Source organism: Oncorhynchus masou, chromosome 31 (genome assembly GCF_036934945.1).
Source record: "Oncorhynchus masou masou isolate Uvic2021 chromosome 31, UVic_Omas_1.1, whole genome shotgun sequence".
Lineage (NCBI taxonomy): Eukaryota > Metazoa > Chordata > Actinopteri > Salmoniformes > Salmonidae > Oncorhynchus > Oncorhynchus masou.
The window spans coordinates 23,634,421-23,651,908 of NC_088242.1; the positions used below are offsets into that span (position 1 = coordinate 23,634,421).

A 17,488-nucleotide genomic window follows, 5' to 3' on the forward strand; every position below is an offset into this window, starting at 1 on the left:
TTTTGGCCTTCCTGTGACATCGGGTGCTGTTGGAGTCCTGGAGGGCAGGTAGTTTGCCCCCGGTGATGCGTTGGGCAGACTGGACCACCCTCTGTCCAGTGTCTGTGTTCTTTTGCCCATCTTAATATTTTCTTTTAATTGGCCAGTCGGAGATATGGCTTTCTCTTTGCAATTCTGCCTAGAAGGCCAACATCCCGGAGTCGCCTCTTCACTGTTGACGTTGAGACGGGTGTTTTACAGGTACTATTTAAGGAAGCTTCCAGTTGAGGACTTGTGAGGCGTCTGTTTCTCAAACTAGACACTAATGTACTTGTCTAGACACTAATGCACTCCTCTTTCTATTCTGATTAGAGCCAGTTTGCACTGTTCTGTGAAGGGAGTAGTACACAGCGTTGTACGAGATCTTCCGTTTCTTGGCAATTTCTCGCCTTCATTTCTCAGAACAAGAATAGACTGAGTTTCAGAAGAAAGGTCTTTGTTTCTAGCCATGAGCCTGTAATCAAATCCACAAATGCTGATGCTCCAGATACTCAACTAGTCTAAAGAAGGCTAGTTTTATTGCTTCTTTAACAGTTTTCAGCTGTGCTAGCATAATTGCAAAAGGGTTTTCTAATGATCACTTGGATTGGCTAACACAACATGCCATTGGAACACAGGAGTGATGGTTGCTGATAATGGACCTCTGTACGCCTATGTAGATATTTCATAAAAAACCTGCCATTTCCAGCCACAATAGTCATTTACATCATTAACAATGTCTACACTGTATTTCTGATAAATCTGATGTTATTTTAATGGACAGAAAGTATGCTTTTCTTTCAAAAACAAGGACATTTCTAAGTGACCCCAAACGTTTGAACGGTAGTGTACGTCTCGTGTCTGAGCCGTTGAATTACGACTCCACTTTGTCTCTGTACTGACGTTTGACTGTTTGATTGCCTTACGGAGGGAATAACTACACTCTTTGTAATCTGCCATATTCCCAGTTACCTTGCCCTGGTTAAACGCAGTGATTCGTTCTTTCAGGTTTGCGCGAATTCTGCCATCTATTCACTGTTTCTGTCACAGTGGGTACATCTCCTATACATTTCCTGATAAACTCAGTCACTATATCCTTTATTTCAATATTATTTCAGAGGCTACCCGGAACATATCCCAGTCCGCACGATCAAAACAATCTTGAAGCATGGATTGGTAAGACCAGAGTAGTAAGTAACAGTAACAGTCCGTAGCACGGGTGCATGCTGTTTGAGTTTCTGCCTATAGGAAGGGAGGACCAAAATGGAGTCGTGATCAGATTTACCAAAGGGAGGGGGCGGGCGGGGGAGGGTCTTGTAGGCATTTTGAAAAGTTGAGTAGCAGTGGTCCAATGTTTTCTCAGAGCGAGTGCTACAGTCAATGTGTTGGTAGAACTTCAGTAGCATTTTCCTCAGATTAGCTTTGTTAAAATCCCTGGCTACAATAAATGCGGCCTCAGGATATGTGGTTTCCAGTTTGCATAGAGTCCAGTGTGGTTATTTGAGGGCCGTTGTGGTATCGGCTTGTGGGGGAATATACACGGCTGTGACTATAACCAAAGATAATTATCTTGGGAAGTAATACCTTTGGCATTTGATTGTGAGGTATTCTAGGTCGGGTGAACAAAAGGACTTGAGTTTTTGTATGTTATCACAATCCCACCATGAGTAGTTAATCATGAAACATACATCCCCACCCTTCTTCTTCCCGGAGAGATCTTTATTTAACTGAGAACCCAACTGGCTGTATGGACTCAGACAGTATATCCCGAGAGCCATGTTTCCGTGAAACAGAGTATGTTATGATTCCTTGATGTCTTTATGGAAGGAGATCCTAGCCCTGAGCTTGTCAACTTTATTATCCAGAGACTGAACACTAGCGAGTAATATACTCGGAAGCGATGGGTGGTATGCAAAAAAAATGTTGGTACCCATCCCCAGAACTGTGCCTCAACACAAACCTGTCTTGGGGCTCTACGGACAATTCCTTCGACATCATGGCTTGGTTTTTGCTCTGACGTGCACTGTCAACCGATTGTCACTCCGACAGAGCTCCAGAGTTCCTCTGTGGAGATGGGAGAACCTTCCAGTAGGACAACCATCTCTGTAACAGTCCACCAATCAGGCAATTATGGAAGAGTGGCCAGACGAAAGCTACTTCTCAGTAAAAGGCACATGACAGCCCGCTTGGAGTTTGCCAAAAAGCACCTAAAGGACTCTCAGACCATGACAAACAAGATTCTCTGGTCTGATAAAACCAAGACAAAACCAGCGTCACATCTGGAGGAATCCTGTCACTGTCCCTACTGTGAAGCATGGTGGTGGCAGCATCATGCTGTGAGGATGTTTTTCAGTGGCAGGGACTAGGAGACTAGTCAGGATCGAGGGAAAGATAAACAGAGCAAAGTACAGAGAGGTCCTAGATGAAAACCTGCTCCAGAGCGCTCAGGACCTCAGACTGGGGCGAAAGTTCACCTTCCAACAGGAAACCGACACTAACCACACAGCCACGACAACGGAGTGGCCTAGCCAGTGCCCGGACTTGAACCCAATCCAACATATCTGGAGTTATCTGAAAATAGTTGTGCAGCAACGCTCCCCATCCAACCTGAGCGTTAGAGGATCTGCAGAGAAGAATGGGAGAAACTCTCCAAATACAGCTTGTAGCGTCATACCCAAGAAGATTTGACGCTGTAATCACTGCCAACGGTATTTCAACAAAGTACTGAGTAAAGGGGATGAATACTTATGTAAATGTGATATTTCAGTTGTTTTTTTAAATAGTAAATTTGCGAATGCATTGTATCCAAAATAGGTTCTGAAATTCCTTAATTGTACTGAAGAGGGTGAGGAGGAGTCTCTTATAGAGAAATCAAGTCATTCATATTCATGGTCATTACCTGATCTAATCACCCTGAGGCTCTGCTCTTGGCCACAGCAAGTTCACGAGAGGGGGCAGACCTCCCGAGTCCCGCCACGGGGCAGGCAGGCAGAGCAATGTGTGTTGGGTGGAGAGGAGGCAGGCTAAAAAGTGACCAAGTTATCCAGGGATGTCCGTGGGGCAAACTGAGAAGAAACTGAATCAACAGAAAACTGGGCAAACAGAGAAGAAACTGAATCAACAGAAAACTGGACAAACAGAGAAGAAACTGAATTAACAGAAAACTGGGCAAACAGAGAAGAAACTGAATCAACAGAAAACTGTGCAAACTGAGAAGAAACTAGATCGATAAAACTTTTGTGAAGCTGGATGAGCCCTGAGGCATACAGGTATGTGTTTTTTCAAAGGCTGAACTTTTGTGTTAGACTAAAACTGGGGCTATTTTTCAGAGAGGTACAGAGATTGCGTAGAACATGACCATGAGGTTGAGCTGACCTGGCCATTAGAATATTTAACAACCATGCTGCTGGTATCCTTTTACCTCTTATCTCTTGTTTCCTAGGATAGTAAAGAACCTTGCTGCTGGCTCGTGTTAGTTACGTCTCCTTTCACCTCTACTCTCAATCTCATATCAGCTGAACAAGGACACTTGTGATCACACCAATGACCATGAGGCTTTGAAACGGAACAACAACAAAAAATCTACATCAAATCAAAGCAAATGTATTTCTATAGAACCCCAAACAGCAAGCAATGCAGGTGTAGAAGCACGGTGGCTAGGAAAAACTCCCTAGAATGAGATAAGTAAGACCTTGATTCAAATGTTCTCTATATAAATACTTTTCAGATGTATTGTGGTTCTCAGAGGCCTAGCTAGCCATGCACACCGAAGTAAGATTTTGATTAACTAAATCAAGGCTACATACATCATGGTCAAGGGGTCAAGGATAGCATCTAAATGGTCATGGTGATCGAAAAATTAGGCCCATTCTAAACATCCCCGACATTTCGGGAAGGCCGGGGGAGCAAGCTACAGACTTCCACTGACCCCATGAAGCAGATCACTCACCCCCTTCTCTCATCACCATCTGCATGGACACTAATCTGAATGGCATGCCTTCATCCCTCCATCCAGAGAGGGGCCTTACTCAATCTCTCTCTCTGGTGGTAACCAAGTGCCATTCTCTCACTCTCACTGTCCCTCTCCATCTTTATCTCTCGTTTTCCCTCATTATCCCTCTCCCTCCTTCTCATTCTCTCTCTCTCTCTGTCACTCTCTCTCATTCGCCATTTCGATCTCTCCTTCTCTCTCTCTCTGAAAACTCCTAAAGTCTAGCTCCCTGCCTGTACTGTAAGCCAGTAAGGCTAATCGGATCTAATGTTGAGTGATTTATAAGTGTATGCCAAACATGACATTCCAATTGAGTCCTCCCCTGCTGCTCAGTGTTCCAAAATAGAACCCTGTTAAAGATGACACACAGCAGGCGACCAGAGCACATTGTGTCTATAAGGCCCAGTAAATGAGGAAAGGATCAGGACTAGAGAGAGACTGTGAGAGACGGTATGCTGTAGTTCACCCTAGTTTATTTAAGGAAGTTGTTATCGGAGCTATTCTTTTGTGAAGCCACATGTCATAGGGGGCTTTCAGCTCGCTCCACGGGTCTCATCCTCTAAAAACAAATACAACAGCCAATGTATGGCAGGAAAGAACAATGTTAGACAAACAGTCAATGTCGATGCCGTAATGTAGCTTTTACGAGCTAGCACAAGCATAATAACACTCAATAGCACAAGCATTATAACACTCCCTCCCAAAACCTTAATAACTCCAGGGATTTTTCTACCATTAAAATCCTTGGGCGGGCCCGTCTGAACGTTTTGTAAAATAATATATATATATATAAATATACAGTATCAGTCAAAGGTTTGGACGCACCTACTCATTCATGGGTTTTTCTTTATTTTGTACTTTTTTCTACATTTTAGAATAATAGTGAAAACATCAAAACTATGAAATAACACATATGGAATCATGTATTAAACAAAAAAAGTGTTAAACAAATCTAAATATATTATATATTTTAGATTCCTTTGCCTTGGTGACAGCTTTGCACACTCTTGGCATTTTCTCAACGAACTTCATGAGGTAGTCACCTGGAATGAATTTCTTTCCTTAATGCATTTGCGCCAATCAGTTGTTTTGTGACAAGGTAGGGTGGTATAAAGACGATAGCCCTATTATGGCAAGAACAACTCACATAAGCAAAGAGAAAGTCAGTCCATCATTACTTTAAGACATGAAGGTCATTAGGATAAGTTCATTAGAGTTAACTGCACCCAAGTAAGAGTTCAAGTAACAGACACATCTCAACATCAACTGTTCAGAGGAGACTGTGTGAATCAGGCCTTTATGGTCGAATTGCTTCAAAGAAAGCCCTACTGAAGGAAACCAATAAGAAAAACAGACTTGCTTGGGCCAAGAAACACGAGCAATGGACATTAGACCGGTGTATATCTGTCCTTTGGTCTGATGAGTCCAAATGTGACATTTTTGGTTTGACCTGCCGTGTCTTTGTGAGATGCAGAGTAGGTGAAAGGATGATCTCTGAATGTGTGGTTCCCACAGTGAAGCATTTTATAGCTTTTATATCGGTGACTTTTATTTCGGTGATTTTATAGAAAATGTAAAAAACAATGAATTTATTATGTTTGAGCAAAAGAACACAGCATTTTACATGGCAAAATGCATCAGATTTTCTCTCAGCTCCACGGCAGAATATGTAGAATCGCAGGAAATTAGCTTGAAAACTGCTAAATGTTCTCTCAGCTCTACAGAGAAATTTGTAGAATTGCAGGAAATTGGCTTAACTATTCCAAAATGAGACCCTCTAAAATGTTTTCTAAAATCCTGCAACGGACCGACCTCACTCATTGCCACTCCCCCTGCCTCCAACCTATACACTCATTGCCACGCCCCCTGGCCCCTACCTATACACTCATTGCCACGCACTCTGGCCCCAACCTAAGCCCATTTTTTAACCAGAAAAAACCCTGAACCTTCCCTCACTAAAGTCTCCATGATAGAAACACTGTAAAGAACTTGCTAGCTACACAGTATATTAAATTAGTTCATTCATTATGTTCTAGCACATGGGTATTCAATTCTTACTAGAAGTCGACCGATTAATCGGCATGGACGTGGATTATGGCCGATTACATTGCAATCCACGAGAAGACTGTGTGACAGGCTGACCACCTGTTATGCGAGTGTAGCAAGGAGCCAAGGTAAGTTGCTAGCTAGCATTAAACTTATCTTATAAAAAAACAATCAATCTTAACATAATCACTAGTTAACTTCACATGGTTGATGATATTACTAGGTTAACTAGCTTGTCCTGCATTGTAAATAATCAATGCTGTGCCTGTTAATTTATCATCGAATCACAGCCTACTTCGCCAAACGGGTGATGATTTAACAAGCTCATTCGCAAAAAAAGCAATGTTGTTGCACAAATGTACCTAACCATAAACATTAATGCCTTTCTTAAAATCATGTATGTTTTTTTAAACCTGCATATTTTGACAAAATAAATTAAGGTTAGCAGGCAATATTAACTAGGGAAATTGTGTCACTTCTCTTGCATTCTGTGCAAGCAGAGTCAGGGTATTATGGAGCAGTTTGGGCCGCCTGGCTCGTTGCAAATTGTGCGAAGACCATTTCTTCCTAACAAAGACCGTAATTAATTTGCCAGAATTTTACATAATTATGACATAACATTGAAGGTTGTGCAATGTAACAGCAATATTTAGACTTATGGATGCCACCCGTTAGATAAAATACAAAACGGTTATGTATTTCACTGAAAGAATAAACGTTTTGTTTTCGAAATGATAGTTTCCAGATTTTACCATATTAATGACCTAAGGCTCATATTTCTGTGTGTTTATTATATTTTAATTAGGTCTATGATTTGATAATTAATAGAGGAGTCTGACTGAGCAGTGGTAGGCAGCAGCAGGCTTGTAAGCATTCATTCAAACAGCACTTTCTTACGTTTGCCAACAGCTCTTCGCAATGCTTGAAGCACAGCGCTGTTTATGACTTCAAGCCTATCTACTCCCAGGATTAGGCTGGCAATACTATAGTGCCTATAAGAATATCCAACAGTCAAAAGTATATGAAATACAAATGTATAGAGAGAAATAGTCCTATAATTCCTATAATAACTACAACATAAAAATTCTTAACTGGGAATATTGAAGACTCATGTTAAAAGGAACCACCATCTTTCATATGTTCTCATGTTCTGAGCAAGGAACTTAAACGTTACTTTTTTACATGGCACATATTGCACTTTTACTTTCTTCTCCACCACTGTGTTTTTGCATTATTTAAACCAAATTGAACATGTTTCATTATATATTTGAGACTAAATTGATTTTTATTTATGTATTACATTAAAACCTCTTGAAACTCCCCATCCCGGATCCGGGATTGTGACTAAGCCTCAGGCTCATTAGCATAATGCAACGTTAACGATTTCTGAAAATCGCAAATAAAATTAAAATAATGCGTTTGCTCTCAAGCTTAGCCTTTTCTTAACAACACTGTCATCTCAGATTTTCAAAATATGCTTTTGAACCATAGAAATTGACTAATTTGTGTAAGAGTATGCAAAGCTAGCATAGCATTTTGTGTAGCATGTAGCACGCAACATTTTCACAAAAGCCAGATAACCAAATAAATAAAATCATTTACCTTTGAAGAGCTTCTGATGTTTTCAATGAGGAGACTCCCAGCCACATACCAAATGCGCAGTGTTTCCTGAAAGCGTCTGTGTGTAGGAGAAATCGTTCCGTTTTCTACATTGCGCCTGGCTACCGAAACGAACCGAAAATGCAGTCACCTACAACGTGAAACTTTTTCCGGATTAACTACATAATATCGACCGAAACATGGCAAACGTTGTTTGGAATCAATCCTCAAGGTGTTTTTTCACATATCTCTTCATTGACATGCAGTTCGTGGAAGCTTGCTTCTCTCTCTGTGCCCCATGGAAAAATACTGGCAGGTGACTTTTGCGCACCAATTTCGGCGCAGGACACCGGGCGGACACGTGGTAAATGTGGTCTCTTATGGTCAATCTTCCAACGATCTGCCTACAAATACGTCACAATGCTGCAGACACCTTGGGGAAACGACAGAAAGGGCAGACTCATTCCTCTCGCGTTCACAGCCATATAAGGAGATCATGAAAGACAGAGCCTCAAAAATCCTTGTCATTTCCTGGATGCCAAGTCATCTTGGTTTTGCCTGAAGCTCACGTTAAAGGGCACGCACAGAGGAGATATTTGTATTTCTGGACACGTCAGAGTGTTTTCTTTCGAACAGTAGCAATTATATGCATAGTCGAGCATCTTTTTGTGACAAAATATCTTGTTTAAAACGGGAACGTTTTTCTTCCAAAAATGAAATAGCGCCACCATAAGTGTAAGAGGTTAAGTTAAAATGAAAGTGTTCATTCAGTATTATTGTAATTGTCATTATTACAAATATATACCGTATATAAAAATTGGCAGATTAATCGGTACCGGCTTTCTTTGGTCCTTCAAACGACCACCCCTCATCACTGTCAAACGCTCCCTAAAACACTTCTGTGAGCAGGCCTTTCTAATCGACCTGGCCCGGGTATCCTGGAAGGACATTGACCTCATCCCGTCAGTTGAGGATGCCTGGTCATTCTTTAAAAGTAACTTCCTCACCATTTTAGATAAGCATGCTCCGTTCAAAAAATGCAGAACTAAGAACAGATATAGCCCTTGGTTCACTCCAGACCTGACTGCCCACGACCAGCACAAAAACATCCTGTGGCGGACTGCAATAGCATCGAATAGTTCCCGCGATATGCAACTGTTCAGGGAAGTCAGGAACCAATACACGCAGTCAGTCAGGAAAGCTAAGGCCAGCTTCTTCAGGCAGAAATTTGCGTCCTGTAGCTCCAACTCCAAAAAGTTCTGGGACACTGTGAAGTCCATGGAGAACAAGAGCACCTCCTCCCAGCTGCCCACTGCACTGAGGCTAGGTAACACGGTCACCACTGATAAATCCATGATTATCGAAAACTTCAACAAGCATTTCTCAACGGCTGGCCATGCCTTCCGCCTGGCTACTCCAACCTCGGCCAACAGCTCCGCCCCCCCGCAGCTACTCGCCCAATCCTCTCCAGGTTCTCCTTTACCCAAATCCAGATAGCAGATGTTCTGAAAGAGCTGCAAAACCTGGACCCGTACAAATCAGCTGGGCTTGACAATCTGGACCTTCTATTTCTGAAACTATCCGCCGCCATTGTCGCAACCCCTATTACCAGCCTGTTCAACCTCTCTTTCATATCGTCTGAGATCCCCAAGGATTGGAAAGCTGCCGCAGTCATTCCCCTCTTCAAAGGGGGAGACACCCTGGACCCAAACTTTTACAGACCTATATCCATCCTGCCCTGCCTATCTAAGGTCTTCGAAAGCCAAGTCAACAAGCAGGTCACTAACCATCTCGAATCACACCGTACCTTCTCCACTGTGCAATCTGGTTCCTGAGCAGGTCACGGGTGCACCTCAGCCACGCTCAAGGTACTAAACAATATTGTAACGGCCATCGATAAAAGACAGTACTGTGCAGCCGTCTTCATCGACCTTGCCAAGGCTTTCGACTCTGTCAATCACCATATTCTTATCGGCAGACTCAGTAGCCTCGGTTTTTCTGATGACTGCCTTGCCTGGTTCACCAACTACTTTGCAGACAGAGTTCAGTGTGTCAAATCGGAGGTCATGCTGTACGGTCCTCTGGCAGTCTCTATGGGGGTGCCACAGGGTTCAATTCTCGGGCCGACTCTTTTCTCTGTATATATCAATGATGTTGCTCTTGCTGCGGGCGATTCCCTGATCCACCTCTACGCAGACGACACCATTCTATATACTTCCGGCCCGTCCTTGGACACTGTGCTATCTAACCTCCAAACGAGCTTCAATGCCATACAGCACTCCTTCCGTGGCCTCCAACTGCTCTTAAACGCTAGTAAAACCAAATGCATGCTTTTCAACCGTTCGCTGCCATCACCCGCACGCCTGACTAGTATCACCACCCTGGATGGTTCCGACCTTGAATATGTGGACATCTATAAGTACCTAGGTGTATGGCTAGACTGTAAACTCTCCTTCCAGACTCATATCAAACATCTCCAATCGAAAATCAAATCTAGAGTCGGCTTTCTATTCCGCAACAAAGCCTCCTTCACTCACGCGCCAAACTTACCCTAGTATAACTGACTATCCTACCGATCCTCGACTTCGGCGATGTCATCTACAAAATAGCTTCCAACACTCTACTCAGCAAACTGGATGCAGTTTATCACAGTCCCATCCGTTTTGTCACTAAAGCACCTTATACCACCCACCACTGCGACCTGTATGCTCTAGTCGGCTGGCCCTCGCTACATATTCGTCGCCAGACCCACTGGCTCCAGGTCATCTACAAGTCCATGCTAGGTAAAGCTCCGCCTTATCTCAGTTCACTGGTCACGATGGCAACACCCACCCGTAGCACACACTCCAGCAGGTGTATCTCACTGATCATCCCTAAAGCCAACACCTCATTTGGCCGCCTTTCGTTCCAGTTCTCTGCTGCCTGTGACTGGAACGAATTGCAAAAATCGCTGAAGTTGGAGACTTTTATCTCCCTCACCAACTTCAAACATCTGCTATCTGAGCAGCTAACTGATCGCTGCAGCTGTACATAGTCTATCGGTAACTAGCCCAGCAAATTTTACCTACCTCATCCCCATACAGTTTTTATTTATTTACTTTTCTGCTCTTTTGTACACCAATATCTCTACCTGTACATGACCATCTGATCATTTATCACTCCAGTGTTAATCTGCAAAATTGTAATTATTTGCCTACCTCCTCATGCCTTTTGCACACAATGTATATAGACTCTCCTTTTTTCTACTGTGTTATTGACTTGTTTATTGTTTACTCCATGTGTAACTCTGTGTTGTCTGTTCACACTGCTATGCTTTATCTTGGCCAGGTTGCAGTTGCAAATGAGAACTTGTTCTCAACTAGCCTACCTGGTTAAATAAAGGTGAAATAAAAAATAAATAAATAAATAATCGGTTTCCGCGTTGAAAAATCATAATTGGTCGACCTCTAAGTCTTACCCTACGAAGTCTGGAGCCTGCTGGTTTTCTGTTCTAGCTGACAATTAATTGCACCCACCTGGTGTCCCAGGTCCACATCGGTCCCTGATTGTAGGTGAACAATGAAAAAACGCAGTTGCTTCGGGGTCCAGAGTTGAGTTTGAGGGTTCTAGTATGTTGTTTAATGATGTTTGACATGACAGTGGATATTCAGCATACTGGGCATCATGGCTGGCTCCTTTCTCTGTGGTCTTTAATGTGTGTCATTACAACGCTTCAGTCCGCTCTGATCAAGGCCGTCCGACCTGCCTCTGTTGAAAGGCCATTTCACTGGACTAGTCATTCAAATGTGGGCGATGGACACACACTCACATTCAAACGGACGGGGCTGTCGATCCAGAGTCAGGTCGCTCTGCTCTGCACGCCTCCTAATGTCCTTTAATCATTGGAGGGAAAGGGCCCGGCGCTCTGGTCACTCTGCTCTCAACGAGCAGCGCTGCACTCAGAGACAGTATGAAGAGTGTCCAATTAATTCCTGGGGGTCCTGACCCCTGAATCCATAATGAAAGTTGGGCCAGGCAGACAATGCTGCCAGAGCTGAATAGACAGCAGAGAAAAACATTGACAGCTATAACTCCTCCATCTCCCTTTACATATGCACGTAAGCATGCATGTGCATGCACACAGACACACACTCACTCACACACTACACTCTCTCTCTCACACACACACACACGCAGTACAGTACACACACACACATTACGCACACAGTGTGAAACCTGACAATGTCAGGAATGTTAATCCCATGATGTGTAAGTTATCAATCCACAGTAAATGTCAGAGGGAGAGGATCTGCCCTCATGAATGATGGATATATATCACAGCTTGTTTTCTCCTAGTCTGCGTCCCAAATGGCACCGTATTCCCTTTATGGTACACAACTTTTTTTTTACCAGGTCCCATAGGGCTCTGGTGAAAAGTAGTGCACTATGTAGGGAATAGGGTGCCATTTGGAATACAGAGAGTCTCCTCGCTACTGTATTATAGAGTGGGACAGTGCTGCTGAGGGCTTATACTACATCTCCAGACGTAACGTAGCTCATCCCTTCCAGCAGCAGCAATACCTGAATCGCAATGACATTACCATACTGCTCCACTGGCTGCTCAGGCTAGCTGCAGACACATGGAGGTGAGGAGGAAGGAGAAGGAAAGGATGACACGCTCGCTGCTTTTGGATTCTCTCTCTACCTGGCTCAAGCTATAGAACATTGTGGAGATGTGATATATTTAGAAAATAAGATTCTAAATGCACACCGTCAAGGAAGAATTGAAAGCCTGCATTAACTTTTTTTCTCCATTTCCAGTAACAATATATGTGCAGGTAGGGGTGCTAGAGAGGAGCCTACCCTTCTTCTCTCTTTACCTGCTTAGGGAAAGGCTGCACAGCGGGTACTGGCATCCATCCTCTCTGGGGATCAGGTCTAAGCTTAATAACAATTCAGAATAATTCATGCTCCAGCCACCATCGTGGCTTCAGCAACTAAATGCACACTGAAGGTTTCTACCCCTTTGAGGACATCAACTCCAGTGGGTGAAAATGTACCACAAGTGGCTATCTATACGCATCTCTGTGAGAAAATAGGGCTACATAAATCATTCAAAACACACACACACAACCAAAAGTATCTTTTCACATTCAGCATGTGTTTGCCCTGACAGTATTTTATGAATACCAGCATGTGTTGTATCTGTTTATTTACAGCTGCTTGTTTGCTATGCACACATTCATCTCGATGGGACCCCTGCTTGATTAATTAATTAGGACTTATTAATTAAATTAGCATTTGTCCACAGCTGGGCTTCTAATCGCAAATTCATAGCGAGTGTTCAAACATCAGAATAATATTTGCCCCAACACTATGTTTAATAACAATAGACAATAATGTCTATTTTCATTCAAATGACATCAATTAAAAGCATACAATACAATCCATCATTATTTGTAAAGTAAAAGCAAGTTTGAGGTCAGTGTAGCAAATCGTAATACAGTAGCTTCATGAATTGTATTGAATCGATGAATCGATTAGTTGTTGAGTACACTGACGTCTGTCAAGTACTCCAACTTGTCCCTGTGGTAATGCAACTATACTGCATGAGAAAAGCACTGTCATGCCATGTTAGAGAGAGAGAGAGAGAGAGCAAAAGAGAGAGAGAGAGAGAGCAAAAGAGAGAGAGAGAGAGAGAGAGCAAAAAGAGAGAGAGAGAGAGAGAGAGAGAGAGAGAGAGAGGCGAATGACGGAATACAACATTTCCATAATTCAAGACATTGGGTTCCTTTTTACACCACACCAGCAGTGGCGAGGAGGCACCGGGGGAACAGGCCGTTTAATAAACACAGTCAAGGCTGCAGAGAGCAGAGCAATTTGACACAGTTTTAACCATCGTTGGGCTGAGGCTCCTGTTTTTGTGTGTGTGTGTGTGTGTGTGTGTGTGTGTGTGTGTGTGTGTGTGTGTGTGTGTCTGTCTGTCTGTGTGAGACACACTAATAACAAATGGTTCTATATAGTGCCAAATAAGGGTTATTAAGCTTTTAACCATAGCGGAACCCTTTTTGGTGGTATACCTTTTACTAGAACCATGCTCATACGTTTCTAAATGGAACCTGTATGGTGCTATAAAACACCCTTTCCTAAGGTTCTATTCTGAACAAAAATAGAAATGCAACATGCAACGATTTCAAAGATTTGACTGAGTTTCAGTTCATATACGAAATCAGTCAATTAAAATAATGATTTAGCCCCTCATCTATGGATTTCACATAACTGGGATTACAGATAAGCATCTGTTGGTCACAGATACCTTAAAAAAAAGGTAGGGTCATGAATCAGAAAACCTGTCAGTATTTGGTGGGATCCCAATGTGTCTCATGCAATGCGACACATCTCCTTTGCATAGAGTTGATCAGGCTGTTGATTGTGGCCTGTAGAATGTTGTCCCACTCCTCTTCAATCGCTGTGCGAAGTTGCTGGATATTGGCGGGAACTGGAACACGCTGTCGTACACGTCAATCCAGAGCATCCCAAACGTCTGGTGAATATCCAGGAAGAACTATGAGATTTTCATCTTGTGTACAGACCGTTGCGACATGGGGCCATGCATTATCATGCTGAAACATGAAGTGATGGTGGCGGATGAATGGCACGACAACGGGCCTCAGGATCTCGTCACGGTATCTCTGTGTATTCAAATTGCCATCGATAACATGCAATTGTGTTTGTTGTCCGTAACTTATGCCTGCCCATACCATAACCCCGCCGCCACCATGGGGCACTCTGTTCACAACGTTGACATCAGCAAAACGTCTCGCCCACACGACGCCATACACATGGTCTGCGGTTGTGAGGCCGGTTGGACCTACTGGAGATGGCTTAAGGTAGAGAAATTAACATTAAATTATCTGGCAACACCTCTGGTGGACATTCCTGCAGTCACCATGTCAATTGCACTCTCCCTCAAAACATGAGACATCTGTGGCATTGTGTTGTGTGACAAAATGGCACATTTTAGAGTGGCCTTTTATTGTCCCCAGAACAAGGTGCACCAGTGTAATGATCATGATGTTTCATCAGCTTCTAGATATGCCACACCTGTCAGGGGGATGGATTCTCATGACAAAGGAGAAATACTAACTAACAGGGATGTAAACAAATTTGTGCACACATTTTGAGATAATAATTTTGTGTGTATGGAACATTTCTGGAATATTTTATTTCAGCGCATGAAACATGGGACCAACACTTTACATGCTGCATTTATATTTTTGTTCAGTGTATAAAGAACCGTTAAAAAAAGGGTTCTATATAGCACCAAAAAAGGGTTCCACCATGGTTACAACCCTTTTGGGGGCTATATAGAACCCATTTTTATGGTTCTTTATAGAACATTTATAAATAACTTCTATCAATCTCAAAGGTTTTTTGTAGAGAGCCATACATTTTTTTTGAATTATTGTTTAATAGCCATCTTATATTGTTAAAATTCCACAGGTTTTATTATGTTTATTAACCAGTTCAATCAGGTGTGCTAGCTCTGGAGCAGCTTTGGGTCCCAGAGGAGACTTAGTCAACCTTTTTCAAATGACAATAAGCCATCCATGAGTCTTTCACAAGATACCATCACTGGCCATAGTCATATATACCACGAAATAGCATAACACAACAGATAAGACCAACTGGAATGGCACTCACGGCTGCACAAAAAGAGATGTGCACACACCATGTCCCAAAATCAAACCTAAACGAGCCACCGCCCCTACATTTTAATGATCACTAAAATAACCCTTTTTTTTACTGTAAAGAACCATTTGAAGGCCTCAAAGGGTTATTTGGGTCAGTATGGTTCCACATAGAACCACCACCTTTCCCAAAGAACCCTTGAGGAACCCTCACTTTTTGGTGTGTAGGCATAGGCTAAACAGTACCGCCTTCAAAGTACACAGATGAGGACATTGGGGACGATTCATTCACGTTGTTGGACGAAAGCACTGATTGGCAAAGGGACATGAAACCTGTACTGGTAGGCTACGGAAAACGGAATTATCTTACCTTGAGCTGTTGTGTAGTGGATAAACAGGGAAAACAATAAAATCCATGAGGCGCGCCACTTCAGTCCAGGCGAAACTCCAGCCATTGTCCACAGCCGGGCTAAATAAACAGCGTGTGTCCGGCACGCTGAATAGATGTGGTGCCGCTGACCAAGTCGTCCCGGAGTTATCGTGTCTGTGTTGAGTTGTCTGTGTGGATCTTGCAACTGTCCGCTCTGTGAACGTTGTCGTCGCTGAAACCGGGCAATCTCCGGGTCTCAGGTCGCTCAAGCAAGACCGCGCGTACCAACAATCGCCAGCTGCTCAGAAGGAACCGTATATGGAGCAGATCAATTGAAAGTTTGCACAGTCACACTCAGGACTGAAATGATATGAGTAAATTCCAACTAACATAAGCCCATAAATGCAATTATCGATAGGCTTATGCAATACCGCGGCCAATAAATTGAGTATGTCCTTTAAACTGTAACCTTTTGGATAAAAATAGGAGCAGAGTCCATGTTGACTGCAGGATACAGAGCTATTGTGTTTTAACTCAATTGTAGCAGACACTGGCAATCGTGGCTTTCAGTCTGTATTGCAAGGAGGCAGACCTATTTTTTTTACATTTAGGCTACGAACGGCAACAAAACAGCCTGACCCTTTCTGAGTTCCTTTGATAAAAATCCGTTTCAGATTGCCGAGCAAGTTAAATCATAAACCATTCAGTTCTCACAGCACCTGCATCGGGAGCAAGTATACATCATAAAATATCAATATATGCAACTATTTCAACAGCAATACTTGTCCCGTTTCCATAAAAAAATGTTCATGAAGTGTATCCTCTTCTGGTGATGGTCAGGATGGATGATTATCTCTGGTCGTAGCTATTGAAGAAGGGAGAGTGCTGGAGAGATGAGTTTAGCTCCCTGAATCCGTTATGTGCTTGAGCAATACCAGCGATGCGCCCGGCATGAGTCGCAAAAGTTTCCAAAGACGATTCCCGCGTCAGGTCCGGGAATTCCCTTGGTGAAAACTAATCTATTTACTCAGTGGTAGTGGTACAAGTATAGGGAAAAGGGGAGTGGGAGAGAAATGTTAAATAATAACGCTATCATCGATGTCTTCGGAGGCGGAGGAGCACGGTTTGTCTGTGTGCTTTGAAGGCAGCGTCCACAGTTCCTTTTGGTCTGCATCTAGCATGCGCGTGTATGGGAGGGTAGCAGGTTGCCACCACGCGGCAGAGCGCAATAAAGCATCCATTACCAAGCGATAGAGAACAGCCCATGACCGACATTGCACAGATGTAAAGTCCACTTTCAGAAAGCACATATACGTACCTGGTTGATGAATAAATAATTTCAATTTTATTTGAATTTTATTTGATACAATACATAAGTGACACTCCTGTTTTCTGCTAGGCTACAATAATAGGTTGAATAAGTTACCCACTGTGCAAAAACTGATTGAATCAACGTTGTTTCAAAAAAAGTGTGATGTTGAATCAAAGTAAAAAAATATTGGATTTGCAAAAAGTCATCATGTAAGAGCATTTCTTATATTTTGCACCCTCAATGAAATGTTTTGTAGATTTAAGGTTGAATCCATGTTAGTTGACAACCAGTAGCAAAAAAATGGCATCAAAAGTTAGGACACACCTACTCATTCCAGGGTTTTTCTTTATTTTCACTATTTTCTGCATTGTAGAATAATAGCGAAGATGTAAAAAATATGAAAGAACACAAGTGGAATCATGTAGTAACCAAAAAAGTGTTAATCAAATCAAAATATATTTACATTTTATGTTCTTCAAAGT

General features: G+C 42.7%; 1 protein-coding gene across 1 annotated transcript in view; it reads right to left on the reverse strand.

Moving 5' to 3' along the window:
• Window positions 1–15,850, reverse strand: part of sdk2b (sidekick cell adhesion molecule 2b) — a 476,242-nt gene extending 460,392 nt beyond the window's left edge. Inside the window, exon 1 of the mRNA XM_064950386.1 lies at window positions 15,695–15,850. Coding sequence (XP_064806458.1) covers window positions 15,695–15,779 — 85 coding nt within the window. The 5' untranslated portion in view covers window positions 15,780–15,850. The remainder of the gene's footprint in view (window positions 1–15,694) is intronic.
• Window positions 15,851–17,488: the final 1,638 nt, after the last annotated feature.